At 41.4% G+C, this 12,114-nt stretch overlaps 1 protein-coding gene across 1 annotated transcript; it reads left to right on the top strand.

The window, feature by feature from the left end:
- The first annotated feature begins 9,286 nt into the window (after window positions 1–9,286).
- On the top strand, window positions 9,287–11,429 carry b3galt1b (UDP-Gal:betaGlcNAc beta 1,3-galactosyltransferase, polypeptide 1b). Its single transcript, XM_084478024.1, has one exon. It carries the CDS (start codon window positions 9,297–9,299, stop codon window positions 10,281–10,283), a length of 987 nt encoding a protein of 328 aa, XP_084334150.1. The 5' UTR covers window positions 9,287–9,296; the 3' UTR covers window positions 10,284–11,429.
- The last annotated feature ends 685 nt before the right edge of the window (window positions 11,430–12,114 follow it).

Genomic DNA, 12,114 nt, shown 5'->3' with positions numbered 1-12,114 from the left:
AGAAATTAAGGTAATATGGTGTCAGAGAAGGAACATGGAAGGAGAGGGTTGGTGTCCAATGTAACAATAATACAATATAACGATGCAATTAACACACAGCCGACTTCCTTGTTATGTACATTACAACTGGTTCCCACCTGTCAGTATAGCAGTATGTAATATAATGTTGCAATTTATATCAACGGTGTATTATATTAGAATATCTAGTGCTGTTTACAGCCTGTTAGGGAAACAGGCTGTAAACAGTAGGGAAACACTTGAGTCAAACCTTACACTGAATTGACAGGTAAACATCGCCTATTAACCCAGAAAATACACAGTTTTCTATGTTAAAGGACAATTCCAGTATTTTGAACATTGAGCCTCCTTTCTGGTGTGTCTAGGATGAAATAGAGTGGTTGACACCGAAATTTTGACTATTGGTCCTGTCTCGGGTATTTGGCTCATTTAGAATCGCCCCTGCCTGCTTCAGAATGTCTACGGGCATTCACAAACCTGTCCTTAAAACAACCCTAAATGTTTGTTCAGAAATGTGCAACTCACCGAGTGGTTAGTGATGTTCGTTGATGTTCCAAATCAAATATCGTAGCGAAATACAGTTTCTGTCTTGTTTTATTTGGCATTTTGTAAATCCATTGATTTCTGTTGAAAGACTCATTGCATTGTTGACCGGAAACGGAAAGGGGGGCTGGTTGTAGTCTTTTTGCTCGGTTCTAGCCCTACTGTTGAGATGGAGAACAGAGCGAAAAGACTACAACCAAACGTAAACAGACCCATTTCCGTTTCCGGTTCCGGTCCAGTTTCTGTTTAAATGGGATTTACAAAATGACAAATAAAACACGACAGAAACTGTATTTCGCTACGATACTTGATTTGGAACATCAACAAACACCACTAACCACTCGGTCAGTTGCACATTTCTGAACAAACATTTAGGGTTGTTTTAAGGACAGGTTTGTGAATGCCCGTAGACAGCCATTCTGAAGCAGGCAGGGGCGATTCTGAATGAGCCAAATACCCGAGACAGGACCAATAGTCAAAATTTCGGTGTCAACCACTCTATTTCATCCTAGACAAACTAGAAAGGGGGCTCAATGTTCAAAATAACGGAATTGTGTTGGTTTGTCATTACTGATTTATTTGAAATTAATTAATCAGCTTATCTCAGCAGATAGAGAAGCGAAAATAGAGAATTCTCAAGGTTGAAAACACCAAGAAATCCATTTTAACAGGCTTACATCAACGTTTAAAATACAGGCTGTTGTTCCATCTGGACCCATTTCCTTCTTTGGAGGCATAGTTCAACAAGGTATCAGGCAATTCATATATCTTAAAACAAATAACTTGGTGTTAATGAAGTAGTAAATTTGACCCATAATTTGTAATGAACAATGATTAGACAACCCTGTGATTTCGTTGAATCTTCTTGCCCTGCCCCAAGACCTAGGCCATGCCATTTGATTTAAGCCCTATTTGAGCCCTTCTTATTGTAAAAAGAAAAAGTTTTGGGACAGATTTTATATTTATAAAATCTTTAGATTATATATCATATCTCTTGTTTCGTTTTATTTTATTGTGACTAGATTTTTCTCTGACATTAGCTTTTTTCTAGCACCTGGTGTGCAAGTAAAAATTATCTTGGAAATATTGTATTTATAATATATAACGTATATACTATTTCCAATAAATTGGTAAAAGTAATAATAATAATGTATGTTTTGGACATTTTTATCCTATTTTAAGCAATAAACATTTTTGACTTCAATATTTGCATTAGTGTGTATACAATTTCCTTATTCTGTGATCCTGTCAGGCTGGTTCAATTTTGATAATTGTTAATTCAAGGGTAATAAAATAATTGATTCTCAAATGGATTCTTAATTTCATGTCTGGCAATTGCAAACCTCTATATTTAGTCTGCAAACGTTACCACAAACACAAGTCAATGTTGAGTAACTCAGTAATGTCATTGGGCCATCAACAAGCATAAACCCAAAGAGTTGCATTTAAATGAACACCCAATCAGGCTTAAAGATAATTTCCCCCATTTCCCGTGTTCAATACAACTCAGAACTCAAAAGTTTCAACTTGAAGATTCCATCCTGCGAAATCGTTATGTTTATGCTGTAAAAGTGAACTCATTGAACTTACTTCAATGCCGAAGTAAGAAATATTGTGGTTCATTACTGCATACAAACAATATATGCAGCTATAAGAAATAGTTGTTAAATCCACATATTGTTATAATCACCCAGAAATATTAAAGATACAAACACTATTGCATAATAACACATCAAACTAAGTCTATGTAAACCCTGCTAATCTTCAAGGCTGTCTATTGTTCACTCCACATGAGGATCCTGATTTTATTCATGACACGCATGAACATTGTTTAATACCATAGGGAATCAACAGACTGTTCTACATCAGGGGCAGCTATGTTGGTTGTTGTTGAAACAGGGTATAGTCCGGCCTCATGTTAGATAAATGCTTGTGATTGGTCTATCTCGTACAAGGCAGGATAACATTGGGTCATGGAATACTGATATCATCTGCGCCGCATAGGGGCCATTAAGTAAGGTAAGCTAAACCGCAGTGCTGTTGATGTTAACTAATTCAACTAGTATTCAGTTAGTACTATACAGTGTCTTATATATTATTTTAAGTTAGTCGATTTTACTAGCTCACATAGTGAACAAAAAGTGTACGGCAGTGACACTATTGTGTGATGCAGGGCCGTTTATGTGGATGGGAGTTTGAAGATGTAGAAGTAGACCTCCACATTGATGGAGATGTTCTAGAAAGGTCTGCATGTTGGAAGACCTGGGGTCTCCTCACGTGGTTTGTTGTTAAAGGTCCCATGACGTGCCACCAGGTGTGTGTGTGTGCTGGATAGATCAGTCAACCAGCCTACCCAGTGGATTGTAGCAAACGTTGCTCATCTATCCGTCACACATCTAGGTGGACACGCCCACCTGTGATGTCATAAGGGGCAGATTTCCAAAACAGCTTGTAATGGCTAATCACACCACACCTGGTGGCATGTCATGGGACCTTTAAAATGTTTTGCGATGGTCTGATTGTTCTTGCTCACCTGCATCAACTATTTTAGCCTTTTCTCTTCTCGTTAGCAGTGAACCAAAATTCAATAAAATATAACGTCATTAACTGGAATAACATGAAAATGAACGATATAAGAAACACATATCCCATCAACTCTTAAATGATCCAAGGGTCGCTACAATATGTCGATCTATAAGGGTCCCATATATGTTGTGTTAATTGTATAGGGACCATTCTGTCACTTTTTCTGAGTCAAAAAAGGCAAAGTTATATAATTATACCATCATATTGCTTCCTTTGACTGAGTGGTAGTTTGGAGGGGTAGAATGTGATAGTTTAGAGGGTTAGACAGTGACAGGTTGGAGGGTTAGACAGTTGTAGTTTGTATTAGGACTGATCTCTGCACATTCTCTCACAGCGTCGGCCTACCTTGCTTTCTGAGTCCGCCTGCTCCTTCTCGGATTGGCCGAGAGTAAACCGGACTACGTTGTGATTGGACGGCCGCTCATCGAGCTCTGCGTCGCTCATTGCGCTACCATCAAGTAGCTTTAGGATCCGTGCGTTAGGATGCTGAGACAGACACCTCTGTATCATCTGTATCATCTGTTTCCTCAGCACCACACGTCCGACTCGGATGGACACACTGACAGAGGTAGGCGGTTCAATGGCTTTGTTTAGTATGTTTCTATCTAATGTTGTTAGGAGCGAGGAGAAGCAGGAGAACGGACTGTGCTTCTCCTTGATGTCGTCCTGTCGGATCAGCTCTGTCGGCTGTCCGACTCCTTCCGCATGTCAGCATTTCAACACCGATGTGTTCTTTGTAAAAACGATGTAGACTAAGACCTCTGTGGTCCTGAGCAGGGAAGTGAAGTTAGACGAGCAACTTGGAACCGTTAACGACAACATCTGGACATCCTGTAAAGTCCTATAGGCTCATAATATATAATAATATACCATCAGAATGATATAGGCTCATATAATACAAACAGGATGATATAGGCTCATAATATATAATAATATACAATCAGAATGAAATAGGCTCATGTAATACAATCAGAATGATATAGGCTCATATAATACAAACAGAATGATATAGGCTCATAATATATAATAGTATACAATCAGAATGATATAGGCTCATAATAATAATATATAATACAAACAGAATGATATAGGCTCATATAATACAATCAGAATGATATAAGCTCATCTAATACAAACAGAATGATATAGGCTCATCTAATACAAACAGAATGATATAGGCTAATCTAATACAATACAGAAGATATAGGATCATACAATCAATCAGAATGATATAGGCTCATCTAATCAATCAGAATGATGTAGGCTCTTATAATCAATCAGAATGATATAGGCTCATCTAATCAATCAGAATGATATAGGCTCATCTAATCAATCAGAATGATATAGGCTCTTATAATCAATCAGAATGATATAGGCTCATCTAATCAATCAGAATGATATAGGCTCATCTAATCAATCAGAATGATATAGGCTCATCTAATCAATCTGAATGATATAGGCTCATCTAATCAATATGAATGATTTAGGCTCATCTAATCAATCTGAATGATATAGGCTCATCTAATCAATCAGAATGATGTAGTCTCATATGATTAATCAGAATGATATAGGCTCATATGATCAATCAGAATGATGTAGGCTCATCTAATCAATCTGAATGATATAGGCAGTGTGCATCCTTGGGTCTTTATGTGATAAATTTAGACTTCATCATTTATCATGTTCAATCTGCAGGTAACGTTGTTTTAAGAATGAAAACATCCAACTTCCCTTAAGCAAAGATAGATTATATATCCTAACAATTCCCATTTCATACAGTACTAGGATTGTGTTGCTCTTTATAATAGGGTATTGCTTATTATTATACAGTTTATTGTATATTATAAAACAGTAATGTGTTTCTAATTATAATACAGTATAATGTATAATGTAATGGCTTATAAAAAAATTAACATTTAGGAAGTTGTGCTTCCAATCCTTCCACACGTTTGTTCCTTTGGTCCACTCACAGGTTGCTGACGACACGGGCACCATTTTATTCCCTTATGACTTGCTGAACATATCTACACATATATCTACAATACTTATGGAGGAGAGCAGTTTTCCCATTTATTCTTATCACAAATCATAATCAGTAATCATATTTAATTAAAATCTAAGGATGTAACTTTTATTTAGTTTTGATAGGGATAGAGCACATCATTAAACATCAGCAAAAATGCAAATTGACATCAGATTCTGATTCAATATAAATCAGTAGGTGAGAAAATAACTCCTTGGTAATGCATGGTGTTGCCTTATTATGCCCTATGTTGTACTTCTGTAGCTGAAAAACAGCTACAGAATGTCAACAAACCAAGCAGTTCTTTGGCAACATTCCTCTCCTGCAGAATCACTAGGGTGTTGAAGCTAAATGACATCCCCTGGTTCAGCTCTGTTTAGGGCAAGAGCTGAGCTTTATAACGTCAAAAAACCCTCCGCTACAAGGTAATGGTAGAGGGTTAAGGTTAGGGTTAAGCCTGAGTTAAAGGGATAGTCCGGTTTTTTTAACTTTAAGCCTTATTTTCAGGTTGTTTACGATGAAATAGATCGGTTCCGGTGCTAACTTCGCCGAAAGTCTGTGTTTGGAGAAGTTTAGGTTTCTTTCTAGCCCCCGTCAGATCCCAGTGTACAGGTCGATGGGTCCTAAAGCAACATTAAACTTTTGTTTGCAAAGCTGTGAAACTCACCGAGTGGTCACAGTGTTTGTTGATGTTCAACAACAAAAAATCAGAGCAAAGTATGCTTTCCAGCAGGTTTTATTAGTAATTTTGTTGTAGCCACTCATTTCTATAGGAATCTCGACAGTGTTCGGTATTAGTCCGCCGCCAATGTTGTTCCCAGCTGGTTGGTAAACTAACGTAAATGCTCATTATCACCAACTACTGGCAGGTGTATAACTGTCAAGCGGAAGTTTACACACCAATATGGTTCAGCTGAAAAAAATAGTTCTACGATCGTCAAACTTCTGCTGGAAAGCATACTTTGCTCCGATTTTTTTTGTCGAACACCAGTGACCACTCGGTGAGTTTCACAGCTTTGCAAACAAAAGTTTAATGTTGCTTTAGGACCCATCAACCTGTACACTGGGATCTGACGGGGGCTAGAAAGAAACCTAAACTTCTCCAAACACAGACTTTCGGTGCATTTAGCACTGGAACCGATCTATTTCATCGTAAACAACCTGAAAATAAGGCTTAAAGTACAAAAAACTGGACTATCCCCTTAAGGTAATGGTAGAGGGTTAAGGTTAGGGTTAAGCCTGAGTTAAGGTGATGGTAGAGGGTTAAGGTTAGGGTTAAGCCTGAGTTAAGGTAATGGTAGAGGGTTAAGGCTAGGGTGATCCACCAGTAAGATAATGGAAGAGGGTTAAGGTTAGGGTTAAGCCTGAGTTAAGGTAATGGTAGAGGGTTAAGGTTAGGGTTAAGCCTGAGTTAAGGTGATGGTAGAGGGTTAAGGTTATGGTTAAGGCTGAGTTAAGGTGATGGTAGAGGGTTAAGGTTAGGGTGATCCACCAGTAAGATAATGATAGAGGGTTAAGGTTAGGGTTAAGGTGATGGTAGAGGGTTAAGGTTAGGGTGATCCACCAGTAAGATAATGGTAGAGGGTTAAGGTTGGGGTGGGGCCTGAGTTAGGGTAAGGTTTTTTAGAAGGTTCATTTGATTTCTTTGGAACAAATCAAATGAGACTCATTAGACGCATAATCTGCAGGTCTCTGTGCTGCGTGATGATAATGCAAAATTTAAAGCTAATAACAAACCATGATTGTATTTTTGTTTCTTCTGGAAAAGCCACTTCCTCTCTATATGAATACTAGTTGATACTCTTGTTCCCATGTCCATATCCCCAGCCTGTTTTAACTCTTATCTTGATCAGTGGTGGGCAGTGACTTGAGAAGCTATATTACTGTATATATATATATATACGTATATGTGTGTATATCTAGTTGAGTACAATCGTTCTCATGTGATAATGTTAATACCCAGTTGGTGTGTGAAGCAGAAGTGTCCTAGGAGATGTGAAGCAGTAGTATCCTAGGAGATGTGAAGCAGAGCCACTAGGGGGCGTTGTTGCGCTGTGTCCCGTGATTTAAAGATCCCATATCATCCTTTTTTATGGTTAATAATTGCATTTGGGGGTGCTACTAGAATATGGTTACATTCCTGTATGTTAGAAATACCCCTTATTATACTCACACATTCCATTATGAAACCTAATCATCTGAAACATGGGATGAAATGTACAACTTGTGTGTGCGCTAGTGGGCTTGGGTTTCCCAATATTCCGTCGTATAATATTACCTAAAAGACCAAAAAAACACTGTAATAAGTGTGCCTTTTTAATTCCTATGAGATTTTTGCCAGAAAGAAACAAGCTGCTGTCCAACAGTTTGTACTGAATGAGGACCCTCTGGGAATACAATGTGAAACCGACTGATAATAAAGCCCTTGTAAGATGGCTGCCAGGATGGATTACAGTAGTGAGCATGAAAGTCTCAACAAACGGCTGCAGACACAAAGGCTCCTGGGCCAGAGAACACATGTGTAGATTGAAAAGACAGAAACCTAGAAAACGACGTGGATCTTCACTAACGTGTGTCTTTCTTGTTGTATATTTACAATAATCCTTCTCTGTGGATCGGTTAACCTGACCAGGCTGTTTCTGTCTGAGCTCTGAGGCTCTCCAGGTGCTCATAGTTTGGCTGACCTTTTGAGAACCTCTTGAGAACGCCTTGCTGCAGAACAATGCCATCAGAAGAGGTTCCACAGACCAGCTGGTGTCTGCTGTTATAGTAGTATATCAGACATATTCAGGAAATCACTTTCCATGCCAAGATTGTTGCCAACTGCTCCTCATGTATTAGCTACATATACTTATTTAGCACGGCTGTTGACCGTGGATGATCTGATAACTTTAAGACTAGAGGTCTGAGGTGCTTGATGTTTCCCTGCTTTATCCAGAGGACGGCCGCTAAAGACTAGTGTGAAGAGGGAGTCTGCGGCCAACCACCACTGCCAGCTGCTCCTCATGCAGCCTCAGGCCTCGTAGCACTGCTCTGAAAGGAGGGCTTATCACACCCAAACCATCCCCAGTGCATTGTATGGTTGGCCCATCGGCAGCGAGTCGCCCACATACAGCGGAGGAGACTCTCCTCTTGTAGCATTAGCTCAGTTTAGCCTGGGCATGCTACCCAGCGCTCTGCCCGCTGTCACGCTCTGTTTCCTGTCATGGGGCGGGCAGAACGCTTTGCTACAACCTGGAGGGTTAAATCCACAGCTCTATTGAGTATTTATTGAATTTGATTATGTGTTTAATATTTAAATAGTTTGTTTGTTGACAAGGCCTTAGATTGTCCTGTGTCAACGTGTATTCCAAATTATTACTACTACTACTACTACTACTACTACTACTACTTACAAATAAACAAGACTGGTAAAGGAAAACATTAGTTATCATACCGATTAATAAGACTAGGAACACATTAGTTAATTTAAGGTAACCCAGACTACATTAGGTGTACATTAGTTATCTTAAGGTCAACTAGATTACATTAGAATACATTAGTTATCTTAAGGTAAACCAGACTACATTAGTTATCTTAAGGTAAACCAGACTACATTAGTTATCTTAAGGTAACCCAGACTACATTAGTTATCTTAAGATAACCCAGACTAAGGTAGACTAAGGCTAAAGCATACCATGTCATAAAATGTGGTTACAGTCAGCCTTAAGTTCCATAAAGTCTATTTTACATCATTTGGTTACATCAGCCTTAAGTTATGGTTACATCGACATTACATCGTTTTATCTGTTATGTTCAATCTATGTTGCCATTACCAGCAGTACTTTTTTCTCACTTATTCATAACTTTTAGCAAATTAATTTCTCAAAAATGTTTACAGTAATCTGTCCCTCCTTCTTTCTTTCCAGATATAAATGGAGGTTCAGGGGTGTCACACCGAGGAACTGGACATCTATGCAATGTTAAATGGCTTTGCATTAAAAAGCAAAACCGTATCGCTTCTCCCAAGAGTAATCCATCACTGATGATGAATGTCCAGCGGGCCACTGGAGCAGCATAGGGCTGCCTCTCCCAGCCATGGAGCTCCAATAGAAAACAACCTCAAAGCCCATCTAGATGCTGCATAATGCCTTCCAAGGTCTCGTGTTTGTACATTCTGACGGTGGTCTGCTGGGCGAGTGCTCTGTGGTATCTGAGCATCTCGCGGCCGTCCTCCACCTACGTGGGCCAGATGCACATCCCCGTCCGGAAGGCCCCGAAGCCGCCCAAGAACGAGACCTTCAGCAACATCCACACGCGGCCCCTCAACCCCCACGCCTTCCGCTTCGTCATCAACGAGCCCAAGAAGTGTGAGGAGGTTCCCCCCTTCCTGGTCATCCTCATCAGCACCACCCACAAGGAGTTTGACGCGCGGCAGGCCATCCGCGAGACCTGGGGCGACGAGGGCTCCTTTGGCGACGTGCGCGTCGTCACGCTCTTCCTGCTGGGCAGGAACACGGACGGCATCCTGAACCAGATGGTGGAGCAGGAGAGCCAGATCTTCCACGACATTGTGGTGGAGGACTTTGTGGACTCGTACCACAACCTGACGCTGAAGACCATGATGGGCATGCGCTGGGTGTCCACCTACTGCCCCAAGGCCCAGTACATTCTGAAGACGGACAGCGACATCTTCGTCAACATGGACAACCTGATCTACAAGCTCCTCAAGCCCACCACCAAGCCCCGGCGGAGGTACTTCACGGGCTACGTCATCAACGGGGGTCCGATCCGGGACATGCGCAGCAAGTGGTACATGCCCAGGGACCTGTACCCGGACAGCAAGTACCCGCCCTTCTGCTCGGGCACAGGCTACGTGTTCTCGGCCGACGTGGCGGAACTCATCTTCAAGACTTCTCTGCACACCAGGCTGATCCACCTGGAGGACGTGTACGTGGGCCTGTGTCTGCGTAAGCTGGGCGTCCACCCGTACCAGAACAGTGGCTTCAACCACTGGAAGATGGCGTACAGTCTGTGCCGGTACCGTCGCGCCATCACCGTCCACCAGATCTCCCCGGAGGAGATGCACCGCATTTGGAACGACATGTCAAGCAAGAAGCACCTGCGATGTTAGGATTGGCTCCAAGGAGCTCCTGAGATGTTAGCATTAGCTCCAAGGAGAGCCTGAGATGTTAGCATTAGCTCCAAGGAGAGCCTGAGATGTTAGCATTAGCTCCAAGGAGCGGGTGGGTAAATGATTTCCTGGGGTAAAAATGGAAGGGCCTATACCGTTTTTACCTTCTTGCCTTTTTTCTCTTTAGTTTGAAAATGTATGTGGTTCTGCTCAATGTGGTGGAACAGGAGTTAATGTGGAGCTGATCCATGCTACTACGTATGACAACCAGTGTGTATCTGCGTCGATCTGAGCATCAGTCGAATGATTCAACCCAACGGTCCTTAAAGACAGCAGCCTTGTTATGGTACAACACATGTGCTCATGCATTGAAATGTCTTGCTATTCCTTTGTCATTGGTGCGGCTTTTACTTCATTCAAATGGGTTATGGCCGTTTTATCTTGTTTAACTTGATTGTGCTGATGACATACATACATTTTCTATACACTAAATATAACTTTGGTAAGGTCGACATAATGTGCTTCCTAATCTGCCTCACTCATTAGACTGTAGGAGGGCTCTGTGTTTTATTGATTTAATTCATGTATTCTGTTTGATACGTGAGATGGAAAGTCTCCAGCAGGGATGAAGAGAACCCTTTCTATCAGGTGTTGCTGAATCCTCTCTTGCATGCTGCCCTTGTTTAAGGAGTCGCTGGTCTCTGGTAACATGCTGCCCTTGTTTAAGGAGTCGCTGCTCTCTGGTAACATGCTGCCCTTGGTTAAGGAGTCACTGTTCATTACTTCTCAGTTTCTACATGCATTTATTTATGGCACAATAGTATGTTATGTTATGTCTGTATAATGGGAAAGCTACTGGTCGATAAACATACAGTTGGTAATCGTCAGCCTCATACAAAAGTACGAACACTGCATCATATAGTGGGTTAAGTACGTTAGAATTGTTCCATTCCTCTACTGGTTAATAGTGAGGAACTATTCTTCTCATCCCAGACTGTATGTGCCACTCATTGGAAGCACTATTGAAATAATGGACACTTTTCTAAAACAAAACTGGCTTTGACTGCCAAATTTTATTTTTTAAGTTCTTCTTCAAAGTCTTCAATGCTCTTTTACTGTGAAGCAGAACCCTTTGCAAAGGTCCGCTGTTCTAGATTGTATGTTTTTTATATTAAAAAACACTTTCTTTTGTCCTGTCTGCTCGGCGGTATGATATTATTATATTATTATTATTATATATTATTATATTTCCTCTGCCCATTCTGTCTGACTCAATTCACACTGCAGTGCTGCTCCTTAACCAGGCAAATTGCCCTTAACCAGCTGATCTGGCCATTAACCAGCTGACCCAGCCCTTAACCAGCCAACCTGCCCTTAACCAGCTGACCCAGCCCTTAACCAGCCAACCTGCCCTTAACCAGCTGACCCAGCCCTTAACCAGCCAATCAGACCCTTAACAAGCCGACCTTCCCTTAACCAGCTGACCTTCCCTTAACCAGCCGACCTGGCCCTTAACCAGCTGATCAGACCCTTAACCAGCCTAGCTGGCCCTTAACCAGCTGATCAGGCCCTTAATCAGCCGCCCCTGGCCCTTAACCAGCCAATTAGACCCTTAACCAGCTGACCCAGCCCTTAACCAGCCGATCAGACCCTTAACAAGCCGACCTGCCCTTAACCAGCTGACCTTCTCTTAACCAGCCGATCTGGTCCTTAACCAGCCAACCTGCCCTTAACCAGCTGACCCAGCCCTTAACCAGCCGATCAGACCCTTAACAAGCCGACCTTCCCTTAACCAGCTGACCTTCCCTTAACCAGCTGATCAGACCCTTAA

The sequence above is a fragment of the Micromesistius poutassou genome (genome assembly GCF_964030765.1).
Source record: "Micromesistius poutassou genome assembly, chromosome: 14".
In the NCBI taxonomy this organism is placed as follows: Eukaryota; Metazoa; Chordata; class Actinopteri; order Gadiformes; family Gadidae; genus Micromesistius; species Micromesistius poutassou.
The sequence above is the reverse complement of the archived record's forward strand: the minus strand, read 5'-3'. Positions and strand labels throughout refer to the sequence as shown.

Bases quoted from the DNA above. Each gene is read 5' to 3' on its own strand.
- b3galt1b (XM_084478024.1), top strand. From the start codon at position 9,297: ATGCCTTCCAAGGTCTCGTGTTTGTACATTCTGACGGTGGTCTGCTGG.